The 18655-nt window shown below is 38.4% G+C and overlaps 1 protein-coding gene across 2 annotated transcripts; it reads left to right on the forward strand.

The window, feature by feature from the left end:
• On the forward strand, positions 10243-17352 carry COMMD2 (COMM domain containing 2). Of its 2 annotated transcripts, none has more exons than XM_005675454.3 (5): positions 10243-10384; positions 10480-10557; positions 11182-11264; positions 14283-14381; positions 16767-17352. In XM_005675454.3, exons 1-5 carry the CDS (start codon positions 10318-10320, stop codon positions 16962-16964), a joined length of 525 nt encoding a protein of 174 aa, XP_005675511.1. In that variant the 5' UTR covers positions 10243-10317; the 3' UTR covers positions 16965-17352. The 2 variants fall into 2 exon arrangements, with proteins under 2 accessions (XP_005675511.1, XP_005675510.1); XM_005675453.3 differs by having other exon boundaries at positions 10245-10384; positions 14208-14381.

Raw genomic sequence — 18655 nt, forward strand, 5'->3', positions numbered from 1 at the left:
CCACCAGAAAATTACTAGAGCTCATCAATGAATATAGTAAAGTTGCAGGATATAAAATGAACACACAAAAATCCCTTGCATTCCTATACACTAATAATGAGAAAATAGAAAAAGAAATTAAGGAAACAATTCCATTCACCATTGCAACGAAAAGAATAATATACTTAGGAATATATCTACCTTAAAGAAACTAAAGACTTATACATAGAAAACTATAAAACACTGGTGAAAGAAATCAAAGAGTACACTAATAGATGGAGAAATATACCATGTTCATGGATTGGAAGAATCAATATAGTGAAAATGAGTATACTACTCAAAGCAATCTATAGATTCAATGCAATCCCTATCAAGCTACCAGTGGTATTTTTCACAGAGCTAGAACAAATAATTTCACAATTTGTATGGAAATATAAAAAAAATATAAAAAATCGAATAGCCAAAGCAATCTTGAGAAAGAAGAATGGAACTGGAGGAATCCACTTGCCTGACTTCAGGCTCTACTACAAAGCCACAGTCATCAAGACAGTATGATACTGGCACAAAGACAGAAATATAAATCAATGGAACAAAATAGAAAGCCCAGAGATAAATCCACACACCTATGGACACCTTATCTTCGACAAAGGAGGCAAGAACATACAATGGATTAAAGACAATCTCTTTAACAAGTGGTGCTGGGAAAACTGGTTAACCACTTGTAAAAGAATGAAACTAGAACACTTTCAACACCATACACAAAAAGAAACTCAAAATGGGTTAAAGATCTAAACATAAGACCAGAAACTATAAAACTCCTAGAGGAGAACATAGGCAAAACACTCTCCGACATAAATCACAGCAGGATCCTCTATGACCCACCTCCCAGAATACTGGAAATAAAAGCAAAAATAAACAAATGGGACCTAATTAAACTTAAAAGCTTCTGCACAACAAAGGAAACTATAAGCAAGGTGAAAAGACAGTCTTCGGAATGGGAGAAAATAATAGCAAATGAAGCAACCGACAAACAACTAATCTCAAACATATACAAGCAACTCCTGCAGCTCAATTCCAGAAAAATAAACAACCCAATCAAAAAGTGGGCCAAAGAACTAAATAGACATTTCTCCAAAGAAGACATACAGATGGCTAACAAACACATGAAAAGATGCTCAACATCACTCATTATTAGAGAAATGCAAATCAAAACCACAATGAGGTACCATTTCACTCCAGTCAGAATGGCTGTGATCCAAAAGTCTACAAGCAATAAATGCTGGAGAGGGTGTGGAGAAAAGGGAACCCTCTTACACTGTTGGTGGGAATGCAAACTAGTACAGCCACTATGGAGAACAGTGTGGAGATTCCTTAAAAAACTGGGGACAGAACTGCCTTATGACCCAGCAATCCCACAGCTGGGCATACACACCAAGGAAACCAGAATTGAAAGAGACACGTGTACCCCAGTGTTCATCGCAGCACTGTTTATAATAGCCAGGACATGGAAGCAACCTAGATGTCCATCAGCAGATGAATGGATAAGAAAGCTGTGGTACATATACACAATGGAGTATTACTCAGCCATTAAAAAGAATACATTTGAATCAGTTCTAATGAGGTAGATGAAACTGGAGCCGATTACACAGAGTGAAGTAAGCCAGAAAGAAAAACACCAATACAGTATACTAACGCATATATATTGAATTTAGAAACATAGTAACAATAACCCTGTATGAGAGACAGCAAAAGAGACACAGATGTATAGAACAGTCTTTTGGACTCTGCAGGAGAGGGAGAGGGTGGGATGATTTGGGAAAATGGCATTGAAACACGTATAATATCATATAAGAAACGAATCACCAGTCTAGGTTCGATGCAGGATACAGGATGCTTGGGGCTGGTGCACTGGCATGAGCCAGAGGGATGGTACGGGGAGGGAGGTGGGAGGGGGGTTCAAGATTGGGAACACGTGTACACCCGTGGCAGACTCATGTTGATGTATGGCAAAACCAATACAATATTGTAAAGTAATTAGCCTTCAATTAAAATAAATAAATTTAAATTTAAAAAAAAAGAAAAGAAAATTTAGGGCATTTGTTTTTACACAAAGAGTCTGAGGTATAATTCATAAGAAACTGAGAAGAGCAGTTGCCTATGGGGGTAGTAGGGCAACTGGGAAGATGAGAAACAAGGACACGAGCAAGAATGTTTATTTTCTCCCTCTCTCTGTCTCTCTTATTTATTTATTTTTTGCTTTCCTGGGGCTTTTTAAAATGTTTTTTGTTTTCAAACATATTATTGCAGTACACAGTGAAAATATTAATTCAAAAATCCTATATAGGGAAAATATTGTATATAGGGATGAGATGGCTGGATGGCATCACCAACTTGATGTACATGAGTTTGAGCAAGTTCCTGGAGATGGTGATGGACAGGGAAGTCTGGAATGCTGCGGTCCATGGGGTGGCAAAGAGTTGGACACGACTGAGAAACTGAACTAAACTGATAAAGGAAAGTCCCTGGTAGAGCTATAAACACCATCTACGTCTAATACTGGTCTCAGATATCTTTTGAATTTCTGCTAAAACACTGCTTTATTAATTTTTTTAAACTGATGTAGAGTTTGCCTACAGTGAATTACAAAGATCTTAAATGTAAGATTCAACAGCTTGAACAGTTATATACATCTGTGTAACTAATACCCCAGTCAAGACGTAAACACTTCATTACCCCAGAAAGTTGCTTCAAGCTCTTAAATTTATAGACAACTGCTATTCTGATTTCCTGATATACCTCTGCGTATAACACTTTCCAATTAAAGGAATCATATCGCTGTTCACTTTGTGTCTGGGTTATTTTTCTCAACTTAATCAATTGAGGCTCATTAACATTGTTGCTGGAGAAGGCAATGACACCCCACTCCAGTACTCCTGCCTGGAAAATCTCATGGATGGAGGAGCCTGGTAGGCTGCAGTCCATGGGGTCACAAAGAGTCGGACACGACTGAGCGACTTTACTTTTACTTTTCACTTTCATGCATTGGAGAAGGAAATGGCAACCCACTCCAGTGTTCTTGCCTGGAGAATCCCAGGGACGGGGGAGCCTGGTGGGCTGCCGTCTATGGGTTTGTACAGAGTCGGACACGACTGAAGTGACTTAGCAGCAGCAGCAGCAACATTGTTGTATGTATTAGTACTACATTCTTTTCTTTTTCTCTATGTAGTAATATTCCTTTATTCATTGCTGATATCATTGCTGGTATCTTTTGCCCTATTTTCATTTTTTCCATGAATAGTCAGTCTTGTAATGGTTCTGTCAATTTTACTAATTTTATTAGTTTTCTACAATGAACTTCTTTTGTTTACTCTTTATATTGTATATTTGTTTTCTAACTTGTTACTTTTTTTTTTTTTTTTTACAGTTTCTGCTGCTCTGATTAAATACTTTACTAGTATTCTAATATTTTGGACATGTTATTCAGTTATTTCCCAGTCCAGGTCTAAGAACTCCAATATTTGCACTTCCTCTATACAAGTCTTCCTTGGATCTTTTTTTTTTACTATTAAGTAGTATTCCACAGTGTGGTCACATCACAATGTATTCAGATGTATGACATTTGGACTGTCTCCAGTTTTGCGATATTGTGAATAAAGCTGCTTTAAACATTATGGTAAAGGTCTTTTTCTGGATACATCCTTTCATTTCTTTGGGGGCAAGCATCTAGTTATGGAATTGTGTGATAATATGGTAAATATATAGTAACATTATAAGAACCTACCTAACAGTTCTCCAAAGCAGTATTATAGTTTTACATCTCTAGTAATAAATGTTCTGGTCACTTTACAGACTCACCAAAATTTGGTGTCATTAGTACTTTTGATTTTTAGCTATTCTAGTGGGTTTGAAATGACTTCTCATTGTGGTTTTAATTTGCATTTCCTTGATGACTAATAATATTGAATGCTTTTCCATGTGACTCTTGGCTATTTGTACCTTTTATTTTATGAAGTGTCAATTAAGTTTTTGTCCATTTAAAAAATTCTGTTGTTTATCTTTTAATTATTGGTTTATTGGAGACTTTTACATACTCATGATATAAGTTCCTTGTCAGATGTATGTACTGTAAGCATTTTTTCCTAATCTGTGGGCTCTCTCTTTCACTTTATTAATGGTGTCTTTTGATGAATGAAAATTTTTAACTCCAATGAAGTACAGTTTATCATTTTTTTCTTTTATAGTTCATGCTTTCTGCTTCCTCTCTAAGAAATCTTTGCCCACCCCAAAGCCATAAAGATATTCTCAAATGCTTTCTTCTAGAAGTTTCAGAGTTCTTTAGGTCTACGTGTGTTTAGTTGCTAAGTGGTGTCCATCTCTCTGTGACCCCACAGACTGTAGATCTCCATGCTCCTCTGTTGATAGGATTTCCTAGGCAAGGATACTGGAGTGGGTCACCATTTCCTTCTCCAGGAGATCTTCCTGACCTGGGAATCGATACTGTGTCTCCCGCATTGGTAGGTGACTCTTTACCACTGAGGCACCAGGGAAGCCCAAGTACCTTGGCACCTTTGTCAAAAATCAATTTAGAATTGATTTGTTCTTTTTCCTAGTTTGTTTTGGCTATTCTTAGCCACCTGCATTTCCAAAAAGATTTTTAAATAAACGTGTAAAAAATAATAAAAATAAAATAAACTTGCCATCCTCTATTAAAAAAAAAAAAGCCTATTGGGATTGTTGCCTATATTGATTATTTGAGACTAACTTCTTAGTAATAGTGAATCTTACAACCTACCATCTATCTCACGATCCATGGTATACGTCCCCATTTATTTAAGTCTTTCTCGATTTCACTCATCAAAGTTTTTTAGTTTTTTAGTGTAGAAGTCTTTCAAAGCAGGTATTAAATGTTTTTTTAAATATTTAAAATTTTTGATTCTATTTGCTAGAAAGGTTTATAAGATAGATCCTTTTACAATAGTCAGAGACACTTAAAATCTAAAGCCATCTAAAAGTAGGTTTCTAGTTTGATATTATAGGGTTGGGCACATAGAAAGTTGATACAAAAAAAAAGGAAAGATAATGCTGAAGAGATGTTGTAGGCAGCATGTACAGAAGTGTTAGTCATTGCAGAGACAGTAAGAGGGGATTGTAACTGAAAGAGAGCACAGCACAGTTCTGGGGTACTGGTAACATTCTATTTCTTGATATGGATTAATAGATGTGTTCAATTTGAGAAAATTCGACAAGAAGTGTTTTTTTTTCCCCAGCTCTGTACCCTTTCCTGAATGAATTTTATCATCCAGTTTAAGAAGTTAACTAAAATAATGAGAAAAATTTTAGGAGCTAATTCATAAACTACTTGATGCCAGCCTCAGACTCATAAGAGGGCAGTTCATGTGATGGATGCCACCATGTTACCTTCCCCTTGAACATGTGTTGAACTGAAGTGCAATTCCTTGCAAGAGATAATCAGTTCAGTTCAGTTCAGTTCAGTTGATCATTCACGTCTGACTCTTTGTCACCCCATGGACTGCAGCATGCCAGGCTTTCTTGTCCATTACCACTTCCCAGAACTTGCTCAAACTCATGTCCAGAGAGTCAGTGATGCCATCTGACTATCTCATCCTCTGTCATTCCCTTCTCCTCCCGCCTTAAATCTTTCCCATCATCAGGGTCTTTTCCAATGAGTTTTTCCCATCAGATGGCCAAAGTATTGGAGCTTCAGCTTCAGCATCAGTCCTTCCAATGAATATTCAGGACTGATTTCCTTTAGGATTGACTGGTTTGACCTCTTTGCAGTCCAAGGGACTCTCAAGAGTCTTCTCCAAAACCACAGTTCAAAAGCATCAATTCTTTGATGCTCAGCCCTCTTTATGGTCCAACTCTCACATTCATACATGACTACAGGAAAAACTGTAGCATTGACTAGATGGACCTTTGTTGGCAAAGTAACATCTCTGCTTTTTATATGCTGTCTAGATTGGTCATAGCTTTTTTTTTCCAAGGAGCAACCATCTTTTAATTTCATGGCTGCAGTCACCATCTGCAGTGATTTTGGAGCCCCCCCAAAATAAAGTCTGTCACTGTTTCCATTGTTTCCCCATCTATTTGCCATGAAGTGATGGGATCGGATGCCATGATCTTCATTTTTTGAATGTTGAGTTTTAAGCCAGCTTTTTCACACTCCTCTTTCACTTTCATCAAGAGGCTCTTCAATTCCTCTTTGCTTTCTGCCATAAGGGTGGTGTCATATGCATATCTGAGGTTACTGATAATTCTCCTGGCAATCTTGATGCCAGCTTGTCTTCATCCAGCTTGGGATTTCACATGATGTACTTTGCATATAAGTTAAATAAGTAGGGGGACAATATACAGCCTTGATGTACTCCTTTCCCAATTTGGAACTGGTCTATTTTTCCATGTCCGGTTTGAACTGTTGCTTCTTGACCTGCATACAGATTTCTCAGGAGGCAGGTAAGGTGGTCTGGTATTCTCATCTCTTTAAGAATGTTGCACAGTTCATTGTGATCCACATAGTCAAAGGCTTTAGCGTAGGCAATAAAGCAAAAGTAGATGTTTTTTTGGAATTCTCTTGCTTTTCCTATGATCCAACATATGTTGGCAATTTGATCTCTGGTTCCTCTGCCTTTTCTAAATCCAGCTTGAACACCTAGAAGTTCTCAGTTCACATACTGTTGGAGCCTTGCTTGGAGAATTTTGAGCATTAGTTTGCTAGCATGTGAAATGAAAGCAATGGTGGGGTAGTTTGAATATTCTTTGGCATTGCCTGTCTTTGGGACTGGAATGAAAACTATTTACCTATCACTGAAACGTAACCAAGGAGATGCCTGGTACAAAGTTCCTGGGGCAGGAATGTCTATGAAGAAGAAAGAAATATGAAAAAATATGAGGGGAAAGGAAGGTAGATGAGGGGGAGGATGATAAGAAAAGAATGTGACAGCACAATTGATTCCCTGACAGAATCAACTGAGAAACTGAGTCTTTATTCTTTATTCACTTTAGCTCTAGAAGTAAGATAGTATGAAGTGATATTAAGGTCTTACTTTCTTACAATATTAAACAGTTGTCAAGCAGTATATGAGCATAGGCAGGATACCATGGGACATTTATTCTAAACCTGAATCTTACTGAAATCAAAGTTAAGCGTCACCTTCTCTTTGCTCTGGGTCATTCTGTTCTTTCCTCAGGTATTACCACTTTCACACTGTATTGAAATTCCTTGACTGTCTCCTTTACTATCTTCTCTTAGGCAAGGACAGTGTTTTATTCATCTCTAAATTGCCAATGAATAGCATATGCTTGAGCTTTGAATAGCTGCTCTATAAATATTTGTTAAATTAAATAAATGAATTTTATGATAATCATGTACAAGGCATTCTCAATGACACATGCACACAACATCTGCTCATAAAACATAAATATTTCCACTTACAAATCAGTTGCTTAATGCTAGTTTATTTAATTTGATCATCAAGATGAATTTCTTAATATGAATTTGTTAATTCGTCTGAGCATCATAGCAGCCCTGCATGGCACACTAAGGACAGTCATCATTAAAGCACACATTTCACAAATGAAGAGGCTAAATTGATAACATAGAAAAACAACTTGGTGGAGGTCCTACAAGTAGTTAAGTGTCAGATTCAGATCTGGAATCTAGAGTTTTGGTTTTTCAGTTAGGTAATTACTTCTAAACAACCATAAAACATTTGGTGCCAGAAAGTCACTGTATACATTGTCCTAGCAAGTTCTAACTCCTAGGTTGGTTTCCCCAGCTATAACTTGGCTTTTTGACCACCTTCCTTGACCACCCCATTCTGTTCATCCTTATTTCCCATCTTCACCCTCAACCTCCATCATCTCTCCTGCTGAAGTCCCTGAGATCACAGAGAAGAAATGCTATATTATATTGGCATAATAGTATACCTATTTGTAAATTCATTTCAGCATTCCTTATTCCCTCTATAATGGACATTCTCTCCATAATGTATGAATAAAATCTTCAGAAAATGCCATTTTTGCTGATCTGCAACATAGTCTAAGAGTGAGCGACTTCACTTTCACTTTTCACTTTCATGCATTGGAGAAGGAAATGGCAACCCACTCCGGTGTTCTTGCCTGGAGAATCCCAGGGACGGCGGAGCCTGGTGGGCTGCCGTCTGTGGGGTCGTACAGAGTCGGACACGACTAAAGTGACTTAGCAGCAGCAGCAGCAGCTGCGAATGCTGCTTCAAGACCTAACAAGTTTAAGGATCTGCCTTTCTGTGCCCCCACATAGGAAACAGAGAAGCTGGCATGCTGCAGTCCATGGGGAAGCAAAAAGTTGGACATGACTCAGTGACTGAACAACAACAATAGGAAACAATTTCAGTTCCAGTCACATGTAAGGGATGAGGGAGACACAGAGAGTAGAGCTGAAAAACATTTCCAATGTTCATATAGATATCTTGTAGTATATAGTTAGCTTTTTATCTATAACCCTAGATATAACAAACATAGACACGAAATTTCTCTCTTTCCCCCCACCCTTTCCTCCACTAAGAAGTGAGAATTGAGGAGTCATATTCTTATTAATAAGCTGTTCAATAGTCTCTTATATTTGAACCACAGCAGGTGAGAAGAATGAGTTGCTAAAGGAACCAAATTCTCCCACTGCCCTTAACACATAAAAAATAAAGACAAGAATGGGTCATTGTCTTCCTCCTCATCTTTATCCTAATTTATAATCACTCACGGAACTTGTTACAAACCTCCATCTTTCAGGATGCTGTGCAGAATGATGGATTTCAGAGCAGGTGGTCAAGGGCTCTGACCTTCTTCCATCTCTGTCACTGGCTGATAACACAGTATCTGGAGCTTTGGATTCTTCATGTACAAATGATGACCCGTGCTGTACAAACGGCCCGTCTGTACAAACGATGGCATGGTTATTAAGATAACTCAAGTAAAATAATATATACAGAAGCTCTGTGCAAACTACTTAGCTCTAAAAAACGTTGGTTTCAGTTGCTTGACCTGTCTCAGTTTACTTATCTCTACTGGGGACAATAAGGATACCTACCTCATAAGGTTCTTGTGAACTCTAAACAAGCTAATAAACCTAAGAACAATTCCTGACATCAGTTCAGTTCAGTTCAGTTGCTCAGTTGTGTCCGACTCTTTGCGACCCCATGAATCGCAGCACGCCAGGCCTCCCTGTCCATCACCAATTCCCGGAGTTCACTCAGATTCACGTTCATCGAGTCAGTGATGCCATCCAGCCATCTCATCCTCTGTCGTCCCCTTCTCCTCCTGCCCCCAATCCCTCCCAGCATCAGAGTCTTTTCCAATGAGTCAACTCTTCGCATCAGGTGGCCAAAGTATTGGAGTTTCAGCTTTAGCATCAGTCCTTCCAATGAACACCCAGGACTGATCTCCTTTACAACGGACTGGTTGGATCTCCTTGCAGTCCAAGGGACTCTCAAGAGTCTTCTCCAACACCACAGTTCAAAAGCATCAGTTCTTTGGCTTTACAGTCCAACTCTCACATCCATACATGACCACTGGAAAAACCATAGCCTTGACTAGATGGACCTTAGTTGGCAAAGTAATGTGTCTGCTTTTGAATATACTATCTAAGTTGGTCATAACTTTCCTTCCAAGGAGTAAGCGTCTTTTAATTTCATGGCTGCAGTCACCATCTGTGGTGATTTTGGAGCCCCAAAATAAAGTCTGACACTGTTTCCACTGTTTCCCCATCTATTTCCCATGAAGTGATGGGACCAGATACCATGATCTTCATTTTCTGAATGTTGAGCTTTAAGCCAACTTTTTTACTCTCCTCTTTTACTTTCGTCAAGAGGCTTTTTAGCGCCCTTCACTTTCTGCCATCTGCATATCTGAGGTTATTGATATTTCTCCTGGCAATCTTGATTCCAGCTTGTGCTTCTTCCAGCCCAGCGTTTCTCATTATGTACTCTGCATATGAGTTAAATAAGCAGGGTGACAACATACAGCCTTGACACAGTGCTTCATAACTGTTAGCCACTAACATCATTAACGTAAGCTCCTCAAGGGGGCGAGTAGAATTTTACACTTCTTTTCATCTTCCTCAGAGCAAGGCATTCTGAGCCCCGCAGGGGACATCTGATTCACAAACTGAACGATCTCCTGCTCTCAGTCTGCGCTTAGGAAAGCGTTTGAGTGTAGCGCGGCCTTCAGCCGGAACCCAAACCTCCCGGCGCGGAAGCGCCGGAGCCTCTTTACGCTTGGACTCAGGGCCCGGAAGTCGCGAGGGTGGGGCCGGCGCTGCCCAGTGAAATTGGCTACCCAGGGAAGATGCTGCTGGACCTGTCGGAGGAGCACAAGGAGCACCTGGCCTTCCTGCCGAAAGTGGACGGCGCGGGTTAGGGCGCGCGGCGGCGGGGGGTGGATCCCTGCGGTCTGGGGAGGGGATCGAGGGAGCGCCTGGCGCTCAGGGTCTCCTGGCTTCCGTTGCAGTGGTCGCAGAGTTTGGGCGAATTGCGGTGGAGTTCCTGAGGCGTGGCTCGAACCCCAAGATCTACGAAGGCGCTGCCAGTAAGAAACGGGGAGGCACAGCTGTGCAATCTGCTCTGGGAAGTGTGGGCCGTTCTCTATCTCCCTGGAGAGGACGGGGTTCTGGGGACAAGGGTTGTACCCTCCCCTCCTCCCCGCCGTTGTGGCAGAATAAATGTGGCAGGAGGGCTCTTAAGTCAGGGCGCAGATCCTGCCCGTGCTCTAAATACTGAGGTTTTTTTTTTTTTTTAAAGCTTGTGTTTTTTGGCGTGTAATGGACATAACACCATCTGCCAGATACACTCTGATGCTTATATGCATCCAAGTGTGTGGAATAGTTCGGTGAACCATAAATACGCAAGTGTTTGGCTGTTGTTCGTTGTTCAGACATCTGCTTTTACTGAACTATTTTTCCCCCGATGGACGAGGGGAGGTTTCCGATACTGTCTCTTCTGTTAGGCTTGAAGTAGCTGCGCGCTCAGGAGAGGGATAGTACACCTGGTATTGTCTCCACGCATCTGTATTTTGTAAAGAAGGTTACATGGTGGGAAATAACTGAAGGCATTTGCCTGGGAATGGCTGATGAACAGGAGGTTATTACCAAAATTATTTTTTATTGCAGTGTTCGAAAACATGGAGTAATGGATCATATTTACTCTTTTTCAGGAAAACTCAGCGTGAGTAGTGACACTGTCCAACATGGTGTGGAAGGCTTAATATACCTCCTCACTGAAAGTTCAAAGCTCATGGTAAGGGCTTTTGTGGGCAGTTTTGTATTACCAGGACCTTAAGGAGGTTCAGTATACTCTGTGTATCAGTCCTGGTAGGATCTCCTCATTTCAGTAATGTTGTTACTGATTTATAATTGATTGAGTGAAGCCATGCGTACATAATCTGACTGTAAGGTGACCTGCTGGCAAGAATGCCTCTTGTTAGTATAAATTAGAATTGCCTGTAATTCCACATGTTACTGTGTGTATCCTAAGAAGACAGAGAATGAAATGATTTAACTTTTTGTGTATTAGCAGTATCTAGCTTGTTGGAGAATTGAGAAAACTGGGCATTTTGGCAGTTCTTTTTGTATTTTAATAAAGTATTTTTTTCCTTTTTCCCCACATTTTTCCCTTTTTAATACTGACTGAGAATCTTGTGCCAGTTGTTGTTTCTCCATGCTCTTAATAGAAAAAAATATTTGAAAAATTACAGCTGGCTACATGGGATTTCCCAGATGGTGCTAGTGGTAAAGAACCCACCTACCAATGCAGGAGACATAAGAAACTCAGGTTCAATCCCTGGGTCAGGAAGATGCCCTGGAGGAGGACATGGCAATCCACTCCAGTTTTCTTGCCTGGAGAATCCCATGGACAGAGGAGCCTGGTGGGCTACAGTCCATGGGGTCGCAAAGAATCCAACAGGATTGAAATGATTTCACTCACATACACAAACACACACACACACATACACACACAGACACACAGCTTAATTTATATATTGTCCATTCTGCTGTTTCTTAGACTTACCTTTTAGTGAGAATATTGTGTGACCCTTTTAAACCAAATTTCTGGTTCCTGTCTCAAATCTGTTGAATCAGGTTTTCCAGAAGAGGGACTTGAGAATATTTTTCCAAGGTGCTTTAAATCATTCTTAAGATCAGGTAAATTTGGGAAACTACCCTAAAGGCTTAACATTTTGATAGCAAATCCTCACGCTGGAAGTGATGAAAGACAGAGTGTGGCTTATTGATTTATGGTGTTTCACCCTAATAATTAGGGTGAAATAATTAGATTATTTGAGTGGTTAACTGCATAAAAATATATTTGATAGATTCCTTTTGTCAGACTTTCTAAAATGTTACACTTTAGAGATGTTCCACAGCAAATGCTCTGTCACATAAATGTGTTCCATTAGTTGATATGGGAACTCATCTTTGCTTCCCGAGGTGATCTTTTCTGGCCCTCTTCAGAGCTTTCCTGGCTGCTCTCCTCCTCGCAATCGATCTCTAGCCTCTTGCTCTTCGATTTAGTCGAGTTGAATCTTCTGACAGACTACCTGATGTGATTGGTCAACAAACCTAACCCACCTGGCCCCAAAGACTATAAGCCCTCCTCACTGGGATTGAGCCCATTTGATTTATTCAGTTCTTTATTCCTAGCATGGGACCTATCCCATAGTAGGGTCTCAGGAAATACTTGCTAAAGGGACAAGATAACCCAAGCCTATGCTATTACAAACAGAAACAAGTCTAATGACAGTGACATCCCCTCCCAAAAAGGGTGGCGTGCAGAACCTAGAAAGGAGCAAGGAAAGTAGAGTATTAAAGTGGCTGAGGCAAATGCAGTGAAGGGAAGAGAAACAAAAAAATTGTGCTTCCTCTACTTTTTCTCCACCTGTTTATCCCTCCTCATGTTGGTCATCCAGTAAGGGAGCAAAGCAAGCCTGCTGTTGGCAGTTTCCTTTTTTCCTATTTAGAGTCAGCGCCAATGTTAGGGTTGCTTGGTCCCTAATAATGTTGTTCCATTGGATAGCCAAAATCTGTGACTCCACGTCCTTCTCTCCCTTTGGTCCCTTTGGTGACCAAATACATGACTTTATGTGTCCAGTCAGCATCTGAATATCCCACTAAGATTTACCTAAACCGTTTTCTTCCACCTACCCCCTGCCTCTGGCAACCACCAATCTGTTCTCTGTATCTGTGAGTTTTGTGGGGCTTTTTTTGTTTTTTGTTTGTCTTAGATTTGACATGTAAGAGAGATCATACAGTATTTGTTTTTCTATCTGACTTAATTCACTTAGCATAATGCCCTCAAATTCCATCCATGTTATTGCAAATGGCAAGATTCCTTTTTTTTTTTTTATGGATGGGTAATAGTCCACTGTGTATATATGCCACAACTTCTCTATGCATTCATCCTTCGATGGATACTTAGTTTGTTTTCATGTTTTATCCACTGTAAATAGATGCTTCAGTGAACATGGGGGTGCATATGTCTGTTCGAATTTGTGTTTTTGTTTTTTGGGGATAAATATCCAGAAGTAGAATTGCTAGATCATATGGTAGTTCTATTTTTAGTTTTTTGAAGAACCTCCATACAGTTTTCCATAGTGACTGCACCAATTTATGTTCCTACCAACAGTGTGCAAGAGTTCCCTTTTCTCCGCAGCCTTACCAACACTTGTTTCTTGTCATTTTGATACTATGCATTCCAGTGGATGTGAAGTGATATCTCATCATTTTAATTTACATTTCCCTGGTGATGAGTGATGCTGAGCATCTTTGCATGTGCCTGTTGGCCTTCTACATGTGTTCTTTGGAAAATATGAATTCAGATCTTCTGCCCATTTAAAAATTAGATTATTTATGGGTTTATTTACTTATTTATTTATTTTGCTATTGTGTATCAGATACATGATTTGCAGGTTTTTCTTTCATTCAGTAGGTTGCCTTTTCATTTTCTTGATGCTTTCCTTTGCTGTGCAGAAGCCTTTTGACCCACTAGTTTGTTTTCGCTTTTGTTGCTTATTTTTATTTTTATGTATCAGAAACTCAGAATTTGGAATAGTGGACAAGGGTTGCCTTTTACTAAGGAGTGTTGTTTCTTTTACTAGACAGAATTCATATTTTTTTGTGTATATCCAGTATTTCAGCGTTTATTAGACACAAATAAATTTTGATAAACTTGATTCATTTTTAGATTTCTGAACTGGATTTCCAAGATTCTGTTTTTGTTCTGGGATTTCCTGAAGAACTGAACAAATTGTTGCTTCAGCTTTATCTAGACAACAGAAAGGAGATCAGAACTATCCTGAGTGAATTGGCACCAGACCTTCCCAGTTACCACAGCCTTGAATGGCGACTGGATGTACAGGTATGACTTTTTTAAAAAAATCTGACATAGAATATAAGATTTATTTTAGGCTTATGTCTTCACACTTATTGTATTCTTTACCACCTTAACCAAATTCTGGTTTGAAACTTCAGTTTTTTAATGTCCATTTTTAGACCATTTCACAAATAGTTCATTTTCTTTTTTTTTTTCCAAACCACACCGCAAGACTTGTGGGATTTTTTAGTTCCCCAACCAAGGATTGAACCCAGGCTCTTGGCAGTGAGAGTGCTGGGTTCTAACCATTGGACTGTCGGGGAATTCCCCATTTTCTTATATTTTTAATATGTTCACATTGGTTTAATTCGTGAAGTTTGTAAGAAATAGGTTATTTTGGAAAAGCAGATGGTTACCTATATTTTTTAAGTGGTGCTTAGCTTTTAGAAAACCTTTTTCTGTCTAAATAAAGCACATTTATAGAAAAGTACATAGGTCAGTATATAGCCCAATGAATTATCATGTGGTAAAAACACCTATGAAACCAGCACCCATGATCAGCACCTCAGAAGCATCCTTCTTGCCTTTTACAAGTTACTTTTTCCCATCCTTCTTTTCAAAGGTAACCAGCATCCTGACTTTTAATGCACAGATTATTTTTTTCTGCTCCTTAACTTTCTATTCATGAAATGATTCAATAAATATTCTTCTATGTCTGCCTTCTTTTTATGAGGGTTGGGTTGTTTTTAAAGCCACGTACACAACCAAAAAAGGAGTTTTCAGACATTGCATGCAGCCCTTTCTCAAGCAGTGACAGATAAGCTAGTTAAGAGATGTTTATTGAATGCCATCCAATCACTGATTAGGGCTGTGCTGAATGCTTTGGGAACCAGAATTGTAAGATACTTTCTCAGCTGGAAAAGATATTTATTTGTTTAGTGATATTAGATGTCTCAGAATAACTAGTAATTAAAGATAGTTATGAAATAAGGTTCTGGAGAGGAAAAAAGAATATAATTGTATAAATAAAGGTACTTCTGAGTATTTCAGAAAAGCTGTATCTCTCTGGCGTGTTCCAGAAAAGCATCAATAAAAGAAGGGTAAATTTCAGAAAAAAGAAATGAATGGAGATAATCAGGGTAATATTATTGAGAGAGGAGACAGCATAAGTTGTAAAGACCCATGTGAATCTGAGAATGAACAAATGAATATGTAGGATAGCTCCCTAGTTCCCAAAGTTGATTGCACATTGAAATGACCTTAGGGAGCTTTAAAAAAATTCTGATATCTGTGTTCTGCCCCAGAGGTTCTGATTTATTGGTACGGAGTTTTACCTGGGCATCAGGATTTTTTAAAGCTCCCTTGTCACCCAGGTAATTCTAATGTGTAATAACGTTTGTAAACCGCTGTAATAGTAGATTCTTCTGATTTGAGTGGTCCGAATAGGTTACAGAAATTCAGCTAGACAAGCTTAGCAATTGTATCCCAGTGTGTTGAGTGCTTGAATATATATTAACACAGGAGAAGGTATAAAGCAGATTATAGGCTCCTTGAAGGCATATGCAACTTGCTTTTTTGATTAAACATTTTCTTTTTAGATTTATTGACAGTTCAGATTGCTGTAATTTACTTCTCTTCCCCGTCATTTAGTAAGCATTTCATTGTATGAATATTCTCAATTTATCCATTCTGTTGGTAAAGAATATTTGAGATATGTCTAGCTTTTGGCTCTTGGAAACAAGTACTATTATGAATATGTGTATATGTGTAAGAGTTTACAGTATGTACCTCTGAATGGAATTGCTAGTAATTTTATCTGTTTTCCAAAGTAATTCTCTCATCACTGTCACCAACAGCAGATAAGTTACCAAGTCATTACCATCACTTCACAGTGCTCCTTATGGGCAGGTTTCTAATTCTTGCCAGCCTGATAAACAGCATGATTTTATTGGCCATTTTCTAATGAAGTTGAACGTATTTCCTGTGTTTATTTTTATTACTTTTGCAAAGTGCTTTCATAGATCTGTACAATTTTCTTGGTTTTGGGGGGGTTTTATTGAATCAGAACACTTCTTCATACATTCTTGATACTTTTTTTTGGTTTTATGTGTTACAAAGTATCTTTTCTCAGACTGTGGCTTGGTTTTTTTTTAACTATTTTTAGATATCTTTCCAAGAAGTTTTAATAATTTTAATGTATTTCAGTTTATCAGTTTTTTATTTATGAGTTTTGTTTTTATAACCCTTGCATACTGTATGACTACCTATACATCGTAGTTTTTTTTTCCCAAAGATTTTAAAGTTTACTGTTCATTTTGAAGTCTGTGATTTATCTGAAATTCAATTTTTGTGTATGGTATAATGTCACTATTCATATGTCCAGCATAATTGTTAAATAGTTATTATGCTCTTATTCCTTTTAAAACTAAGCTTGCAAGCAGAAGCCTCAGGCAACAGATTAAACCATCAGTGACTATAAAGCTCCACCTTAATCAGAATGGAGATCACAACACTCAAGTTCTGCAGACAGACCCAGCCACCCTGCTCCACTTGGTTCAGCAGTTGGAACAAGCCTTGGAGGAGATGAAAACAAACCACTGTAGGAGAGTCGTGCGCAATATCAAGTAGTCCCAGTTTGTTTTCTTCCTCCTGAATCACTTGTGAATTGATGATACGCAGTAGTTATTTTTCAAAACAATTTTTTAAGTTGATAGTGATAAATACATAGAGATTTCATAAAATTTCTTTTCCTGTGTCAAGATACTGAGGTCATAATCACAGGCTAAGTGAAGTTTCTTTCTCGGTGCTAAATATGGTCAGTTTCTTGAGTTAAGATGTAGTTTGTATCGTAAATGTGTAAATAGGATTGAATCAACTGAAAGTGAATCTATACTGTTCAAATCCTCTGTGTATATAAATGACTATATTTTTTTGATGCTTTTCCTGACTAGTTTATTGTTTTCCTCCTTATTGATCTAAACTTAAAAATAAAGTTCACCATGTAATTCTATTACTATTCATAGCATTTCTAGACAGTTTAATGTTTTTGACTTTAAAGCACACCATGATGTTCATAGCCATAGAATAGTGGGAAGTGAATATGAATTTTTAAAATGCAACATTTTTTAGGCAGTTCATGTATTTTATTTGGCTGTGAATATACGAAGTACTTACCTTGTTGCTTAAGTTTAAGTTGCCATGCTAATAAGTTTAAATAGTACTCAAATTTGTGTGAATATATTGTAGTTTATCAAGGATTAATTTTTTCCCCTATTACCAAAGCATCTAAGAGACACACTGCCATTCGACATTTATAAACAATGGATGCAGGCAAATTGTGATCATTTCTTAAATATCTAGATAAATTACAGTCACTTGTTAAAAATTCTGTTTGAATAAAGTGTAAAGAGGGCAAAGGGAGGCCATGTTTACTACTTTCCAGGCAAATTTCCCTTCTCCCTTAAACAAAAACTTGATTTTTGTTTTTTTTAAGTGGGTGACTATAAGCTACTAGCCTGAAAAATTCAGATGCCGACATGTCAGGTCACTGTCAGGGACACAGGAAGATTTAAGGAGGAACAGGCTTAAGGAGGAAGTTGCGTGGAAGAGTGGAAAATGGGGTTCAGTCTTAAATATCTATCCAGAACCTTATTCTGAGAATCTCATCCCACGTAGCAAACAGGCAGACCCTAAGCAGTGCTCCAGGCTCTGTTGTTACTTTGCCCCCTAAGAGTTAGAGATTTCCAAGTCAAAGTGGCGTCATGTTTCTTCTTTCTCTTAAGAGCCTCGCAGGAAACAGGCCAGTGGAAGAGAAGCACAATTGAAATTGCCACCCATCATCCCCTTGCAGGCATCTTTTTTCCATACATGTGTGGAAAAAACATGTTATGCACTTGCAAAATAACTGTAAGCAAACAATACTCAGATCATTTTTGATTATAGTGATAACTTGATTAATGAAGCTTTCATGTTAACAACCTCACAAATAAGAGAAAACTTTACATAGTACATGAAATTGTAGCATATGTCATCAGGTTAAAAGCAACATGCCTGCCAAGCTTATACAATAAAAATAGCTCTGTGAGGCTTCTTACTTGTCCACATTGGGTAGAGATAAGCAGGGCCAACTCCAGCTGAAATTGAAATAATATCCTTGTGTCTTCTTAGGGCAACTTTTATTCTTCCTCTATATCCATTATTCTTATCCCAAGCAAAACAACAAAGCATGTGTTAGTCTCTCTTTTTTATTTGTATCAAACTCCCCTTGTCTTTTTATTACAGTTTATGGGGTTCTCATGGCAAATATACTAGGGTGGTTT

This window comes from Capra hircus, chromosome 1 (assembly GCF_001704415.2).
Source record: "Capra hircus breed San Clemente chromosome 1, ASM170441v1, whole genome shotgun sequence".
NCBI lineage: Eukaryota > Metazoa > Chordata > Mammalia > Artiodactyla > Bovidae > Capra > Capra hircus.

Excerpts from the sequence above, each read along its gene's own strand:
- COMMD2 (XM_005675453.3), top strand. The coding sequence starts at position 10,318 with ATGCTGCTGGACCTGTCGGAGGAGCACAAGGAGCACCTGGCCTTCCTG. Across the intron at positions 10,385-10,479 it reads GCCGAAAGTGGACGGCGCGG|TGGTCGCAGAGTTTGGGCGA; the intron begins GTTAGGGCGCGC and ends CTTCCGTTGCAG. Across the intron at positions 11,265-14,207 it reads CTGAAAGTTCAAAGCTCATG|ATTTCTGAACTGGATTTCCA; the intron begins GTAAGGGCTTTT and ends ATTCATTTTTAG.